We start from the raw sequence: 18,944 nt of genomic DNA, 5'->3' as shown, positions 1-18,944 counted from the left end.
TGCTGGCTAAAGTGGCCACTCGGGACAGAGTCATCTTGATGAGTGACTTCAATGCCCGAGTTGGTCATGATGCTGGCACCTGGTCTGGAGTCATTGGAAGGCATGGGCCAGATCAGCTCAATAACAACATTAGGAGGCTGCTAGATTTTTGTGCAGCCCATGGGCTTGTAATTACCAACACGCTCTTCCGGCATCGGCGCATCCACACAACATCATGGATACATGCCGGGTCCAAGCAAGAACATCTACTGGACTACATAGTGACGGACCAGCGGATGCGGGCCCATGTCCTTGACACCAGGACCTACCGTGGAGCTGATCTGTCAACTGACCATCGACTAGTCATCTGTAAGATGCGCCTGCCATTCTTCCACTCCGGTGGTGAGTGTACACACAGGACCCCATTCAAACCCTTAGTGACATGGTCTCAGCGAGCTGATGAAAGTTGCAAGCGAGAATTTCATCATCGCTTGCGGCTGAGGTTGGCATCGTCCCCCACTCCTGTGGGGGAGGTTAAGGACTGTGTCTTGGTGGCAAATGGCGGTTGTTGTTGTTGTCTCTCTCTGTAAGGGTTCATAATGGCCTGGCTATGGGTGTCTGTCTCTGTGTGTCTCTGTGTGTCTCTATCTTTGTGTGTCTCTGTTTGTCTCTGTGTGTCTCTATGTGTCTCTGTGTGTCTCTGTGTGTCTCTGTGTGTGTCTCTCTCTGCGTCTCGCTCTGTGTATCTCTCTCTCTGTGCTGCAGCTTCTGCTGCTGATGCTGCTGCTTCTGATGGCGATGCTGCTTCTTTTGCTGATGATGTTGCTTCTGCTGCTGCTGATGATGCTGCTGCTGCTGATGATGTTGCTTCTGCTGTTGCTTCTGCTGCTGCTGCTGCATCTGCCGATGGCCACGTCAGCCAAGCCAGCCCCAAGGAGCTCGCCAAGTTCGCGTCGGGCAACTCCACCAGCAACATCCTCAACCGCATCCTCTCACGATACGACCCTCGCATCCGCCCCAACTTCAAGAGTGAGGCCCTCACCCCGCTGCCCCACCCTGCCCCACCCCTGCCCCCACCCCCCACCCTGCCCCACCCTGCCCCCACCCTGCCCCCACCCTGCCCCACCCTGCCCCCACCCTGCCCCCACCCTGCCCCACCCTGCCCCCACCCTGCCCCCACCCTGCCCCACCCTGCCCCCCACCCCCTGCCCCACCTGCCCCCACCCGCCCCCACCCTGCCCCACCCTGGCCCCCACCCTGCCCCCCACCCTGCCCCACCCTGCCCCCCACCCTGCCCCCACCCTGCCCCCACCCTGCCCCCACCCTGCCCCCACCCTGTGCCCCACCCTGCCCCACCCTGCCCCACCCTGCCCCACCCTGCCCCCACCCTGGCCCCCACCGACCCTGGCCCCACCCTGCCCCACCCTGCCCCCACCCTGCCCCCACCCTGCCCCCACCCTGCCCCACCCTGCCCCCCACACCCCTGCCCCCTACCCCCTGCCCCCACCCTGCCCTCACCCCCCTGCCCCAACCCTGCCCCCACCCCCCCTGCCCCACCCCCTGCCCCCCACCCCCCTGCCCCCACCCCCCTGCCCCACCCTGCCCCCACCCCCCTGCCCCCTACCCCTGCCCCACCCCCCTGCCCCACCCCCCTGCCCACCCTGCTCACCCCCCTGCCCACCTCCCCTGCCCCACCCCCCTGCCCCACCCCCCTGCCCCCCCCCTGCTCCCACCCCCCTGCCCCCACCCTGCCCCACCCTGCCCCCCCCCCTGCCCCCACCCCCTGCCCCCCACCCCTGCCCCCACCTGCCCTCACCCCCCTGCCCCCACACCTGCCCTCACCCCCCTGCCCCCACCCCCCTGCCCCCCCCCTGCCCCCACCCCCTGCCCCCCCCTGCCCCCCCCCCTGCCCCCACCCCCCCTGCCCCCCCCCTGCCCCTACCCCTGCCCCCCCCTGCCCCCACCCCCCTGCCCCCCCCCTGCCCCCCCCTGCCCCCCCCTGCCCCCCCCCTGCCCACAGACAGAGTTGTACACTCCACTTCCCCAAGGTTAGGACAGTGAGAGTCTCAGACTGAGTTCCCGTGCGCCAACAATTTTAACTTTGGGGCAGAGGGGGGAGCCCCACGTGACTGTCTGTGACGTGGAGCCCCACGTGACTGACTGTGCCGTGGGGGGGGCGTGGCTAACCGAGTCACGTGGTGGGGGGGGCGTGGCTACCTGTGAGTGACGTGGGGGGGGGGGGGGGCGTGGCTAACTGTGTGACGTGGGGGGGCGTGGCTAACTGAGTCACGTGGTGGGGGGCGTGGCTAACTGAGTGACGTGGGGGAGGCTACCTGTGAGTCACGTGGTGGGGGGGGCGTGGCTACCTGTGAGTCACGTGGTGGGGGGGGCGTGGCTACCTGTGAGTGACGTGTGCAGAGTCCCCCGTGAACGTGAACCTCAACATCTTCGTCAACAGCTTCGGCTCCGTGCAGGAGACCACCATGGTGAGGTGGACGCCTTGGTGAGGTGGACGCCCATAGTCGTCATCCTCATCGTCATTGTCGTCGTCGTCATCGTCATCATCATCATCATCGTCATCATCATCGTCATCATCATCATCGTCATCATCATCATCATCATCATCGTCATCATCATCATCGTCATCATCATCATCATCATCGTCATCATCATCATCATGATCGTCATCATCGTCGTCATCATCATCATCGTCATCATCATCATCATCGTCATCATCGTCGTCATCATCATCATCGTCATCATCATCATCATCGTCATCATCATCATCATCGTCATCATCATCATCATCGTCATCATCATCATCATCATCGTCATCATCATCGTCATCATCATCATGATCGTCATCATCATCATCATCATCGTCATCATCATCATCATCGTCATCATCATCATCATCATCGTCATCATCATCATCATCGTCATCATCGTCATCATCATCATCATCGTCATCATCATCGTCATCATCATCATCATCATCGTCATCATCATCATCATCGTCATCATCATCGTCATCATCATTCGTCATCATCATCATCATCATCGTCATCATCATCGTCATCATCATCGTCATCGTCATCATCATCATCATCATCGTCATCATCATCGTCATAATCGTCGTCATCATCGTCATCGTCATTGTCATCATCGTCACCTTCATCATCGTTGTTGTCGTCGTCATCGTCATCACCGTTGTTGTCATCGTCGTTATCCTCATCATTGTCATCATCGTCGTTGTCATCGTCACCTTCATTGTCGTTGTTGTCATCGTCGTTGTTGTCATCGTCACCTTCATTGTCGTTGTTGTCATCGTCGTTGTTGTCATCGTCGTTATCCTCATCATTGTCGTTGTCATCGTCACCTTCATCGTCGTTGTCATCGTCGTCGTTGTTGTCATCGTCGTCATCATCATCGTCATCTTATCTAACTCTGCTCTCCCCTCTCTCTCCCCACTTTCTCCCCCTACTCTACCCCCCCCCTCTCTCTTTGCACTCTCCCCTCTACCCACTCTCCCCCTACCCTCTACTCTCCCCTCTCTCCCCTCTACTCTACCCACTCTCCCCTCTACTCTACCCACTCTCCCCCTACCCTCTACTCTCCCCTCTCTCTCCTCTACTCTACCCACTCTCCCCCTCTACTCTACCCACTCTCCCCCCTACCCTCTACTCTACCCTCTCTCTCCTCTACTCTACCCACTCTCCACCTCTACTCTACCCACTCTCCCCCTACCTCTACTCTCCCCTCTCTCTCCTCCTAACTCTCCCCACTCTCCCCTCTACTCTACCCACTCCTCCCCCTACCGCTACTCTACCACTCTCCCCTCTACTCTACCCACTCTCCCCCTACCCGCTACTCTCCCCTCTCTACCCTCTACTCTACCCACTCTCCCCCTACCCTCTACTCTCCCCCTCTCTCCACTCTACTCTACCCACTCTCCCCCTACCCTCTACTCTCCCCTCTCTTCCTCTACTCTCTCCCCCACTCTCCCCTCTACTCTACCCACTCTCCCCTACCCGCTACTCTCCCCTCTCTCCCCTCTACTCTACCCACTCTCCCCCTACCCTCTACTCTACCACTCTCCCCTCTACTCTCCCCTCTCTCCCCTCCTACTCTACCCACTCTCCCCCTCTACTCTACCCACTCTCCCCCTACCCGCTACTCTACCCACTCTCCCCTCTACTCTACCCACTCTCCCCCTACCCTCTACTCTCCCCTCTCTCTCCTCTACTCTCCCCACTCTCCCCTCTACTCTACCACTCTCCCCTACCCTCTACTCTACCCACTCTCCCCTCTACTCTACCCACTCTCCCCCTACCCGCTACTCTCCCCTCTCTCCCCTCTACTCTACCCACTCTCCCCCTACCCGCTACTCTCCCCTCTCTCCCCCTACTCTACCCCCCCCCCTCTCTCTCCCCTCCCTCCCCTCTCTCTCACTACTCTACCCCCCCTCTCCCCTCTCTCTCCCGGTCTCTCTCTACTCTCCCCCAACAACCCCCCCCCTCCCCCCTTCTCCCCTCCCCCTCACCCCCTTCCCCGCCCTCCTCTCCGTGCCACCAGGACTACCGCGTCAACATCTTCATCCGCCAGAAGTGGAACGACCCGCGCCTGCGACTGCCCGCCGACTTCCAGGGCTCGGAGGCGCTGACCGTGGACCCCACGATGTCGCGCTGCCTCTGGCGGCCCGACCTGTTCTTCGCCAACGAGAAGACGGCCAACTTCCACTCAGTCACCAAGGACAACACGCTGCTCTTCATCTACCGCAACGGGGACGTGCTGCTCAGTATGAGGTGCTCACACTACACTCGCTCGCTCGCTCCACTGTCATCCCTCCCCTCCACTCCCTCCCCTCCACCCTCATCCGTCCCTCCCTCCCTTCCTCCCTCCTACTCCATGGCCATTACCACCATCAGCATCATCATCACCATCATCATTATTACCACCGTCATCATCACCATCATCATCACCGTCATCATCATCATCACTACCACGATCATCACCACCAGCATTATCATCATCATCATCATCACCATCATCACCACCGTCATCATCATCATCACCGTCATTATCATCATCATCATCACCACCATCATCATCATCACCACCATCACCACCACCACCAACACCACCACCACCACCACCACCATCACCACCATCACCAGGATCAGAGACTCGAGATCAGACGTGGTGCTCGCCACAACTCCCTTTGCCCAACAGCACCGTGTGGGCTACACGGGGGACCTTTGTCTTTGTGCTCTATGCAGACTTTCCATCACGTTGTCCTGTCCCATGGACCTCACGCTCTTCCCAATGGACACGCAGATGTGCAAGATGCAGCTGGAGAGCTGTGAGTCGCTGACTCACCAACAACTCGCCACCAACTCACCACCAACTCACCAACAACTCACCAACTCACCACCAACTCACCAACAACTCACCAACTCACCACCAAACTCAGCGCCACCACCACCAACTCAGCACCAACTCACCACCAACTCACCACCAACTCACCACCAACTCACCACCAACTCACCTACAACGCACGGATCTGTAATGACGTCTTGGCCACTAGTCCACTAGCACTGCAGGCTGACTCCCCTGTCATTACCTCCCATGGCCACCAGTCCACTCGCACTGCAGGCTGACTCCCCTGCCACTACCTCCCGTGGCCACTAGTCCACTCGCACTGCAGGCTGACTCCCCTGTCATTACCTCCCGTGGCCACCAGTCCACTCGCACTGCAGGCTGACTCCCCTGTCATTACCTCCCGTGGCCACTAGTCCACTCACACTGCAGGCTGACTCCCCTGTCATTACCTCCCGTGGCCACTAGTCCACTCACACTGCAGGCTGACTCCCCTGTCATTACCTCCCGTGGCCACTAGTCCACTCCCACTGCAGACTGACTCCCCTGTCATTACCTCCCGTGGCCACCAGTCCACTCACACTGCAGGCTGACTCCCCTGTCATTACCTCCCGTGGCCACTAGTCCACTCGCACTGCAGGCTGACTCCCCTGTCATTACCTCCCGTGGCCACCAGTCCACTCACACTGCAGGCTGACTCCCCTGTCATTACCTCCCGTGGCCACCAGTCCACTCACACTGCAGGCTGACTCCCCTGTCATTACCTCCCGTGGCCACCAGTCCACTCGCACTGCAGGCTGACTCCCCTGTCATTACCTCCCGTGGCCACTAGTCCACTCGCACTGCAGGCTGACTCCCCTGTCATTACCTCACGTGGCCACCAGTCCACTCGCACTGCAGGCTGACTCCCCTGTCATTACATCCCGTGGCCACTAGTCCACTCACACTGCAGGCTGACTCCCCTGTCATTACCTCCCGTGGCCACCAGTCCACTCACACTGCAGACTGACTCCCCTGTCATTACCTCCCGTGGCCACTAGTCCACTCGCACTGCAGGCTGACTCCCCTGTCATTACCTCCCGTGGCCACTAGTCCACTCACACTGCAGGCTGACTCCCCTGTCATTACCTCCCGTGGCCACTAGTCCACTCACACTGCAGGCTGACTCCCCTGTCATTACCTCCCGTGGCCACCAGTCCACTCACACTGCAGACTGACTCCCCTGTCATTACCTCCCGTGGCCACCAGTCCACTCGCACTGCAGGCTGACTCCCCTGTCATTACCTCCCGTGGCCACCAGTCCACTCACACTGCAGGCTGACTCCCTTGTCGTTACCTCCCGTGGCCACTAGTCCATCCATTACCTCCCGTGGCCACTAGTCCCCTCACACTGCAGGCTGACTCCCCTGTCATTACCTCCCGTGGCCACTAGTCCATTCACACTGCAGGCTGACTCCCCTGTCATTACCTCCCGTGGCCACTAGTCCATTCATTACTTCCCGTGGCCACTAGTCCATTCACACTGCAGGCTGACTCCCCTGTCATTACCTCCCGTGGCCACTAGTCCATTCATTACTTCCCGTGGCCACTAGTCCACTCGCACTGCAGGCTGACTCCCCTGTCATTACGTGGCCACTAGTCCCCTCACACTGCAGGCTGACTCCCCTGTCATTACCTCCTGTGGTCACTAGTCCACTCGCACTGCAGGCTGACTCCCCTGTCACTACCTCCCGTGGCTACCAGTCCACTCACACTGCAGGCTGACTCCCCTGTCATTACGTGGTCACTAGTCCCCTCACACTGCAGGCTGACTCCCCTGTCGTTACCTCCCGGGGATGGAGGTCCCCCTGGGGGTAGGGCGTGAGCCGTTCTCTGTCCGCTGCTTGCCGGCTGCAGTCGGCTTCACCACGGAGGACCTGCGCTTCAACTGGGCGCCCGGCGACCCGGTGCAGATGGACGAGATGTCGCTGCCGCAGTTCGACATCAGCAACGACGACATCCGCTACGGGAACTGCACCAAGTTCTACCCGGGCACCGGTGGGCACAGCACCGCCACTGCGCCACCATCGCAACACCACTACACCACCATCACCACGCCACTATCACCGCCACACCGCACCACCACCACCGCACCACCATCGCAACACCACCACACCGCACTGCCACCACACCACCACCACCATCACAACCATCATCACCACCACACCACCACCGTACCACCACCACCGCCACCACCGCTGCACCGCACCACCACCACCACACCCACCTCCACACCACCACCGCACCACCACACCACCGCCACACCGCACCACCACCACTACATCACCACCACCGCACCACCATCGCAACACCACCACCACCGCACCACCATCACCACCATCACAACCATCACCACCACCACCATCACCACCACCACCATCACCACCATCACAACCATCATCACCACCATCACAGCCATCATCACCACCATCACCACTATCACAACCATCACCATCACAACCATCACCACCATCACTACAATCACCACCACCACCACACCGCACCACCACCAACACTGCACCACCATCACCGCACCGCCATCGCACCACGGCAACACACCGTGGCAACACGCCGCGTGCCGTGCCACCAAGACGGCAGATCACACAGCCCAGCCACAACGCACCACACTGCTGCTGCTGCTGATGATGACGATGGTGACGATGTTGATGGTGGCGATGGTGGTGAAGGTGGTGATGGTGGTGGTGTTGATGATGGTGGTCATGGTGGTGATGGTGGTGATAGTGTTGATGATGTTGATGGTGTTGATGATGTTGATGCTGATGGTGATGTTGATGGTGATGATGTTGATGATGGTGGTGATTGTGTAGGCTACTACACGTGTGTGGAGGTGATCTTCACGCTGCGAAGACAGGTGGGGTTCTACATCATGGGGGTGTACGCCCCCACGCTGCTGATGTTGATGATGTTGATGATGTTGATGGTGGTGATGGTGGTGATGGTGTTGATGGTGTTGATGATGTTGTTGATGTTGATGATGTTGATGATGTTGATTGTGTAGGCTACTACACGTGTGTGGAGGTGATCTTCACGCTGCGAAGACAGGTGGGGTTCTACATCATGGGGGTCTACGCCCCCACGCTGCTCACCGTGGTACTGTCATGGCTGTCGTTCTGGATCAACCCCGAGGCTAGCGCGGCACGCGTACCCCTGGGTCAGAGCACTACGCACACTGCATACCACTTACTGCATACCGCATACCTCACACCGCATACCACTTACTGCATACCGCATACCTCACACCGCATACCACTTACACACTACCGCACACTACTACCTCATACTACCACTACTACACTCACATACCACTTACTGCACACCGCATACCACTTACTGCTTACACACTACCTCATACCTCACACCGCATACCGCTTACTGCATACCGCATACCTCACACCGCATACCACTTACTGCTTACACACTACCTCATACCTCACACCGCATACCGCATACCACTTACACACTACCGCACACTACTACCTCATACTACCACTACTACACTCACATACCACTTACTGCACACCGCATACCACTTACCGCATACCACTTACTGCATACCGCATACCTCACTCCGCATACCACTACTACCGCATACTACCTCATACCACTTACCGCATACCACATACACACTACCACTACTACATTCACATACCGCATACCGCTACTACTTACTGCATACCACTTACTGCATACCACTACCTCATACCACTACCTCATACCACTACCTCATACCACTACCTCATACCACTACCTCATACCACTACCTTATACCACTACACTCACATACTGCTTACCTCATACTGCATACCCACTACCTCACACTCACATACCTCACACCGCATACCGCACACCACATACCTCACACCGCATACCACTTACACACTACCTTATACCACTACACTCACATACTGCTTACCTCATACTGCATACCTTATACTACCACTACTACACTCACATACCGCATACCACTTACTGCATACCGCATACCTCATACTGCATACCACTTACACACTACCGCACACCACTACCTCATACTACCTCCTACTACCTCATACTACCACTACTACACTCACATACCGCATACTGCATACCACTACCTCATACACACTACCACTACTACATTCACATACTGCATACCACATACTGCATACCACTACCTCATACACACTACCACTACTACATTCACATACTGCATACCACTTACCACATACCACTACCTCATACACACTACCTTATACCACTACCGCCTACCACTACACTCACATACCGCATACCCACTACCTCATGCTGCATACCTCATACCACTAGCTACCACTGCCTACCACTACCACTACTACACTCACATACCGCATACCACTTACTGCATACCTCATACTACCACTACCTCATACCGCATAGCTACCACTACATTCACATACCGCATACCTCATACCACTACCTCATACCACTACCTCGTACTACCACTACTACCTCATACTACAACTACTACACTCATGCCGCCTACCACTGCCTCATACTACTACTACTACCTCCACTACTACCTCCTACTACCACTACCACTACCACCTCCTACTACCTCCTACTACCTCCACTACCACTACTACTACTACTACCACTACCACTACTACTACCTCCACTACCACTACTACTACCACTACTACCACTACTACTACCACTACTACCACTACCACTACTACCACTACTACTACTACCACTACTACCACTACTACTACCACTACTACCACTACTACAGATACTACCACTACTACCACTACCACTACTACCACTACTACTACCACTACTACCACTACTACCACTACTACTACCTCCACTACTCCTCCTACTACCACTACTACTACCTCCACTACTACCACTACTACCGCTACTACAAATACTACTACCACTACCACCACTACGACTACTACCACTACTACCACTACTACCACTACCACTACTACCACTACTACTACCTCCACTACTCCTCCTACTACCACTACTACCACTACCACTACTACCACTACTACCACTACTACCACTACCACTACTACCACTACTACCACTACTACCACTACTACCACTACCACTACTACCACTACTACTACCTCCACTACTCCTCCTACTACTACTACTACCACTACTACCACTACTACTACCTCCACTACTACCACTACTACCACTACCACTACTACCACTACTACCACTACTACCACTACCACTACTACCACTACTACTACCTCCACTACTACCACTACTACCACTACCACTACTACCACTACTACCACTACTACCACTACCACTACTACCACTACTACTACCACTACTACTACTACCACTACTACCACTACTACCACTACTACTACTACCACTACTACTACTACCACCACTACTACCACTACTACCACTACTACTACTACCACTACTACCACTACGACTACTCCCTCCTACTACTACCTCCACTACCACTACGACCTCCTACCTCCTACTACCACTACTACTACCTCCACTACTCTCACCACAACTACCTCCATTATGACATCCTCCTACCACTACCACTACTACCTCCACAACTACCTCCTCCTACTACTACTACTACCACCTCCTACCACTACCACTACTACTACCACTACTACCACTACCACACACTACCACTACTACCACTACCACAACTACCACTACTACCACTACTACTACCACTACTACCACTACCCACTACACTACCACTACTACAACTACCACTACTACCACTACCACAACTACCACTACTACCACTACCACTACTACCACTACCACAACTACCACTACTACCACTACCACAACTACCACTACTACCACCACCACAACTACCACTACCACTACTACCACTACTACCACTACCTCCTCCTACACTACCACTACTACTACCACTACTACCACTACCACAACTACCACTACTACCACTACCACAACTACCACTACCACCACTACTACTACCACTACTACCACTACCACAACTACCACTACTACCACTACCACTACTACCACTACCACAACTACCACTACTACCACTACCACAACTACCACTACTACCACTACCACTACTACCACTACTACCAACTACTACCACTACTACCACAACCACTACTGCTACTACTACCACAACCACTACTACCACAACCACAACTACCACTACTACCACTACCACAACTACCACTACTACCACTACCACAACTACCACTACTACCACACCATACTACCACTACCCTACACTACTACCACAACCACTACTACTACTATCACTACCACTACTACCACAACCACTATCACTAATACCACTACTACTACCACTACTACAATCCACTACCACTAATACCACTATCACTACTACCACTACTACCACAACCACTAGCACTACTACCACTACCACAACTACCACTACTACCACTACCTACTACCACTAACTACCACTACACACTACCACTACTACCACTACCACTACTACCACTATACCACTACTACTACCACTACCACTATACTACTACCACAACTACCACTACTACCACTACCACTACTACCACTACCACAACTACCACTACTACCACTACCACTAACTACCACTACCACAACTACTACTACTACCACTACCACAACTACCACTACTACCACTACCACTACTACCACTACCACAACTACTACTACTACCACTACCACAACTACCACTACTACCACTACCACTACTACCACTACCACAACTACCACTACTACCACTACCACTACTACCAATACCTCCTCCTCTACCTCCTGATAATTACGCTGCTGCTGATGATGATGATGACACTGCTGATGATGACACTGCCGCTGATGATGATGATGACACTGCTGCTGATGATGACACTGCTGATGATGATGATGACACTGCTGATGATGACACTGCTGATGATGACACTGCTGATGATGATGATGATGACACTGCTGCTGATAATGACACTGCTGATGATGATGATGACACTGCTGCTGATGTTGATGCCACTGCCGCTGATGATGATGCCACTGCTGATGATGATGATGATGATGACACTGCTGCTGATGATGATTATGATGCCACTGCTGATGATGATGATGATGATGACACTGCCGCTGATGATGATGCCACTGCCGCTGATGATGATGCCACTGCTGATGATGATGACACTGCTGCTGATGCTGATTATGATGCCACTGCTGATGATGATGATGATGACACTGCTGATGATGATGATGATGCCACTGCTGATGATGATGACACTGCTGCTGATGATGATGACACTGCTGATGATGACACTGCTGATGATTACACTGCCGCTGATGATGATGATGACACTGCTGCTGATGTTGATGATGATGCCACTGCCGCTGATGATGATGCCACTGCCGCTGATGATGATGCCACTGCTGATGATGATGATGACACTGCTGCTGATGATGATTATGATGCCATTGCTGATGATGATGACACTGCTGATGATGATGATGATGACACTGCTGCTGACACTGCTGATGATGATGATGATTTGACTGCTGATGACACTGCTGATGATGATACCGCTTGCAGGCATCCTGTCGGTGCTGTCGCTGGAGTCCCAGGCGATGTCTCTGGCCGCTGATGATGATGATGACACTGCTGCTGATGATGACACTGATGATGATGATGACACTGCTGATGACACTGCTGATGACACTGCTGATGACACTGCTGCTGATGATGCTGATGGCACTGCTGCTGATGATGATGATGACACTGCTGATGACACTGCTGATGACACTGCTGATGATGATGACACTGCTGATGACACTGCTGATGACACTGCTGATGACACTGCTGCTGATGATGATGATACCGCTGCAGGCATCCTGTCGGTGCTCTCGCTGGCGTCCCAGGCGATGTCTCTGGCCGCTGATGATGATGATGACACTGATGATTATGATGATGCTGCTGATGATGATGTTGCAGGCATCCTGTCGGTGCTCTCGCTGGCATCACAGGCGATGTCTCTGGCCGCTGATGATGATGATGACACTGATGATTATGATGATGCTGCTGATGATGATGTTGCAGGCATCCTGTCGGTGCTCTCGCTGGCGTCCCAGGCGATGTCTCTGGCCGCTGATGATGATGATGACACTGATGATTATGATGATGCTGCTGATGATGATGTTGCAGGCATCCTGTCGGTGCTCTCGCTGGCGTCCCAGGCGATGTCTCTGGCCGCTGATGATGATGATGACACTGATGATTATGATGATGCTGCTGATGATGATGTTGCAGGCATCCTGTCGGTGCTCTCGCTGGCGTCCCAGGCGATGTCTCTGGCCGCTGATGATGATGATGACACTGATGATTATGATGATGCTGCTGATGATGATGTTGCAGGCATCCTGTCGGTGCTCTCGCTGGCGTCCCAGGCGATGTCTCTGGCCGCTGATGATGATGATGACACTGATGATTATGATGATGCTGCTGCTGATGATGTTGCAGGCATCCTGTCGGTGCTCTCGCTGGCGTCCCAGGCGATGTCTCTGGCCGCTGAGCTGCCCAAAGTGTCATACGTGAAGGCGCTGGACATCTGGCTCATCGCCTGCCTCGTCTTCGGGTTCGCATCTCTTGTCGAGTTCGCCATTGTGCAGGTGAGAGGCTTAGTCACTCACCACGTGACTCAGTCAGTCACTCAGTCACTCATTCACCACGTCACTCACTCAGTCACTCAGTCAGTCACTCAGTCAGTCACTCACTCAGTCACTCACTCAGTCACTCACCACGTGACTCACCACGTGACTCACCACGTGAAGGCGCTGGACATCTGGCTCATCGCCTGCCTCGTGTTCGGGTTCGCATCTCTTGTCGAGTTCGCCATTGTGCAGGTGAGAGGCTTAGTCACTCACTCAGTCACTCACTCACCACGTGACTCACTCAGTCACTCACTCAGTCACTCACTCAGTCACTCAGTCACTCACTCACTCAGTCACTCAGTCACTCAGTCACTCACTCAGTCACTCAGTCACTCACTCAGTCACTCACTCACTCAGTCAGTCACTCACTCAGTCACTCACTCAGTCACTCAGTCACTCACTCAGTCACTCACTCACTCAGTCACTCACTCAGTCACTCACCACGTGACTCACTCACCACGTGACTCACCACGTGACTCACCACGTGAAGGCGCTGGACATCTGGCTCATCGCCTGCCTCGTCTTCGGATTCGCCTCTCTTGTCGAGTTCGCCATTGTGCAGGTGAGAGGCTTAGTCACTCACTCAGTCACTCACTCACCACGTGACTCACTCAGTCACTCACTCAGTCACTCAGTCACTCAGTCACTCAGTCAGTCAGTCACTCAGTCACTCAGTCAGTCACTCACTCAGTCACTCACTCAGTCACTCAGTCACTCACTCAGTCACTCACTCAGTCACTCAGTCACTCACTCACTCAGTCACTCACTCACCACGTGACTCAGTCAGTCACTCAGTCACTCACCACGTGACTCAGTCAGTCACTCAGTCACTCACTCAGTCACCCACCACGTGACTCACTCAGTCACTCACTCAGTCACTCACCCAGTCACTCAGTCACTCAGTCACTCACCACGTGACTCACCACGTGACTCACTCAGTCACTCACCACGTGACACACCACATCACTCACCACGTGACTCACCACGTCACCAGCGTGACCACCATCACCACCATCACCATCACCACCACCATCATCACCATCACCACCACCACCACCATCACCACCACCATCATCACCACCATCATCACCACCATCACCACCACCACCATCACCACCACCATCACCATGGTGACCACCACCACCATCACCACGGTGACCAACACCACCATCACCACCCCCACCACCACCACCACGGTGACCACCACCACAATGTCCCCCATCACCACCACCACCACCATCACCACGGTGACCAACACCACCATCACCACCCCCACCACCACCACCACGGTGACCACCATCACCACAATGTCCCCACCACCATCACCACCATCACCGTCCCCACCACCAGGTGTTCGTGAACAGCCCGAAACGCGTCGCTGCCGAGAAGATCCGCAAGGAACGTCTGGCCAAGCTCAAGAAGGAACAGATGGAGGCTCTGGGCCCTCGGCCCACACACGGAGTGGGGGGCGGGCCCCCCCCTCCCTCGGCAGCGGCCCCCCTCCCGGGGGGGGCCACGCAGCCCCCGGGGCCCCCCGCGATCTGTGGGGGGCCCCCCGGGACGACGGAGGAGCGGGTTTGGTCGGTGTCGACACGGAGGCTGCGGGGAGGACCCGCCAACGGGACACCCGATGGGAACTCAGCTCGGGTCAGCGGGAGCAGTCTACATTATACACTACACTATACACTACACTATACACTACACTATACACTATATACTACACTATACACTACACTATACACTATATACTACACTACACTATATACTATACACTATACTATATATTATACACTACACTATACACTATATACTACACTATACACTACACTATACACTATACACTACACTATACACTACACTATACACTACACTATACACTATATACTATACACTACACTATATACTACACTATACACTACACTATATACTACACTATATACTACACTATACACTACACTATATACTACACTATATACTACACTATATACTACACTATACACTACACTATATACTACACTATATACTACACTATACACTACACTATATACTACACTATATACTACACTATACACTGCACTATACACTACACTACACTATACACTACACTATACACTACACTATACACTACACTATACACTACACTATATACAGCAAAATAAATGTAGTGAGTTACTTGTGATGGGACTTTATAAAAAAGGCACACCTCCTACCCCCATCCCTTCCGCCCCCCACCTCCCCCACCTCCAAAATCTCTCAGGGGGGGCAAATGTTTGGATGATTGATAAGGATAAGGTCCACCCATGCAATGGATAAATTAACAGCTTAAGCATGTGAAGGCAACTTCACTTCTTTAATATGAATGAAAAATAAAGTGACTCTTACAATACATCTTGTTTTTATTTTTCGATTTAAAGCTTTCGTGACTGCAGGGATTCATCTTCTTGGTTTGTTCGGTAAAGTCGTCACGTAGAAGGGAAGTAATTTTTTTTATTTTAATTTTATTACTTCCCTTCTACGTGACTTTACCGAAAAAACCAAGATACATCTTGTTTGTTTCTATACTCACTATTATTACAATCCACTCAGTTTCTTTTATTAAACATTCCACTAGGTGGCGACAAATAATCTTAATTTTGGAGCTTTCGTGTGTTCTGTCTCCCTCTGAGGCTGCGTACTTTACAACGCGTCTCTTCGTACTCATTGACATGTAAATGTTGTCTCTAACCCCTCCCTCTCTCTGCCTCCCTCTGCCTATTTAAGGCCACCCCACAGAGACGATCACCCCTCTCTGTGCCTGTGTTACTCTCTCTCTATGTATCTTGGTGATATCTGTCTGCTTATATGTCTGTCTATAGTTTTCTGGTTATCTTCTATGTCGCTATTTCATTATACCTGATGATGATTGCTTGTGTTGCAATCGAAACGTCGTATTATGCTATTATTTAATTTATTATTTTATCTTTACACGCGACTTTACCGAAAGAACCAAAGAATAAGGCGACAAGTAATATTGTCGACTGAAACGTGCTTACGTGTGATGACGTGAGCACGTATGATGACGTGAGCACGCTAGTGCGAGCCCTCCCGGAAGCCGTAGAGAATGCATTGCAGCGCCCCCGTTCGAAAAAAAACATCTTTGAATGTAAGTCTACGGGAACACTCGGGGCGATTCTCAGCCGGAGTGAAATCGCTCAATAAGTATAACCCGTAAAAACAAAGTTTTTCACTATAAATCCTTTATATGCGTGGCGGCTAGAGTCCTCTCGTCCTCTGGCTTGAGATGGCTGCCACCTATGGGTCAGATGATTGTCTGCCAGTATTAAGCAATTGGTAATTAAATATTTAATTTGTTTTCCCTAAAAAGTGTAAAATTTTGGAGAAAAAATTTCACGAACATTAATTGTCACGCACAACGAGTCTGTGTGCAAAATGTCAGCTCGATTGGATCACGGGAAGTGGGTTAAAAAACGAGCGAAAGATTTGCACGGTCGTAAGCGTGCAAGCAAGCGAACTTAATATAAAGGATTTAAAAAGAGGCGGTACTCCAGAGAACGTGACATGACGCTGATTGGACTATATCCAGAGGATGCACAGTGACGGCTAGCGTGACTCTGTGCTTGAATGAGATTGGTGGTGCGTCGCCCAATCGCCCTAGTGAAGAAACCGCCCTGTCCCCCCCCCCCACCTCCCCCCCACCTCCCCCCACCCCCTCCACCCCACCTCCCCCCACCTCCCCACCTCCCCCCACCCCCCCACCTCCCCCCTCCCCCCCACCTCCCCCCACCTCCCCCCACCCCACCTCCCCCCACCTCCCCCCATCACCTCCCCCCCCACCTCCCCCCACCTCCCCCCACCCCACCTCCCCCCCACCTCCCCCCACCCCCCACCTCCCCCCCACCCCCCCACCTCCCCCCCACCTCCCCCCCCACCTCCCCCCCACCCCCCCACCCCCCACCCACCTCCAGGCCGCCGCCCGCCGCGCCTTCCCGTCTCGCTCCGACCTGCGAGCCCACGACTTCAGCATCGTAGGCAGCCTGCCACGTGACTTCGACCTCACCAACTACGACTGCTACGGCAAGCCCGTGGGGGGGGGCGCCCTGGGCCCCGCCGGCGCGGGGGGCAACGCCGCCGGCGGGGGGGGCGCCGGGGGGGGGGCCCCCAAGAAGCCCCCCCCTGCCAAGCCGATCATCCCGTCGGAGGCGAAACGCGTGGACCACTACGCCCGGGCGCTGTTCCCGCTGTCGTTTCTGTTCTTTAATGTAGTCTACTGGTCCGTCTACCTGTAGAGTGGTGGGGGGTGGGGGTGGGGGGAGGTGGGGGGAGGGGGGGGAGGGGGGAGGGGGGAGGAGGGGAGGGAGGGGAGGGAGGTGGAGGGGGAGGAGGGGAGGGAAGGGGGGAGGTGGAGGAGGAGAGGTGGAGGAGGTGGAGGGGAGGGGGGAGGTGGAGGGGAGGGAGGGGGGAGGGAGGTAGGAGGGGGGAGTGGGGGAGGAGGGTGTGGGGGGAGGAGGAGGGGGGAGTGGGGGAGGGAGGGGAGGGAGGGGAGGGAGGTGGAGGGGGGAGGTGGAGGGGGGGGGGAGGTGGAGGGGGGGGGGAGGAGGGGAGGGAGGGGGGAGGGAGGGGGGAGGTGTAGTGGAGGGAGGGGGGAGGTGTAGTGGAGGGAGGGGGGAGGTGTAGTGGAGGGAGGGGGGAGGTGTAGTGGAGGGAGGGGGGAGGTGTAGTGGAGGGAGGGGGGAGGTGTAGTGGAGGAGGGGAGAGAGGGGGGAGGTGTAGGGGAGTGGACCACTACTTAATGGGCGCTCTTCCCGCTCTCGTTTCTTTTCTTTAATGTGGTCTACTGGTCCGTCTAC

General features: G+C 54.6%; 1 protein-coding gene across 1 annotated transcript; it reads left to right on the top strand.

Moving 5' to 3' along the window:
- Positions 1–898: 898 nt before the first annotated feature.
- LOC133339583 (glycine receptor subunit beta-like) lies at positions 899–18,383 on the top strand (the record flags this gene model as incomplete). The annotated part of the gene is made up of 9 exons (XM_061547694.1): positions 899–1,008; positions 2,398–2,465; positions 4,555–4,784; positions 5,259–5,341; positions 7,255–7,395; positions 8,417–8,569; positions 13,907–14,055; positions 15,448–15,744; positions 18,063–18,383. Coding segments are annotated over 9 exons (1,552 nt in total), but the record flags the coding sequence as incomplete, so codon positions are not given.
- Between the last annotated feature and the right edge of the window lie 561 nt (positions 18,384–18,944).

The sequence above is a fragment of the Lethenteron reissneri genome, unplaced genomic scaffold (genome assembly GCF_015708825.2).
Source record: "Lethenteron reissneri isolate LAM-NWPU_2019-01 unplaced genomic scaffold, ASM1570882v1 scaffold_1927, whole genome shotgun sequence".
In the NCBI taxonomy this organism is placed as follows: Eukaryota; Metazoa; Chordata; class Hyperoartia; order Petromyzontiformes; family Petromyzontidae; genus Lethenteron; species Lethenteron reissneri.
This window is presented reverse-complemented; position numbering and strand designations above follow the sequence as displayed.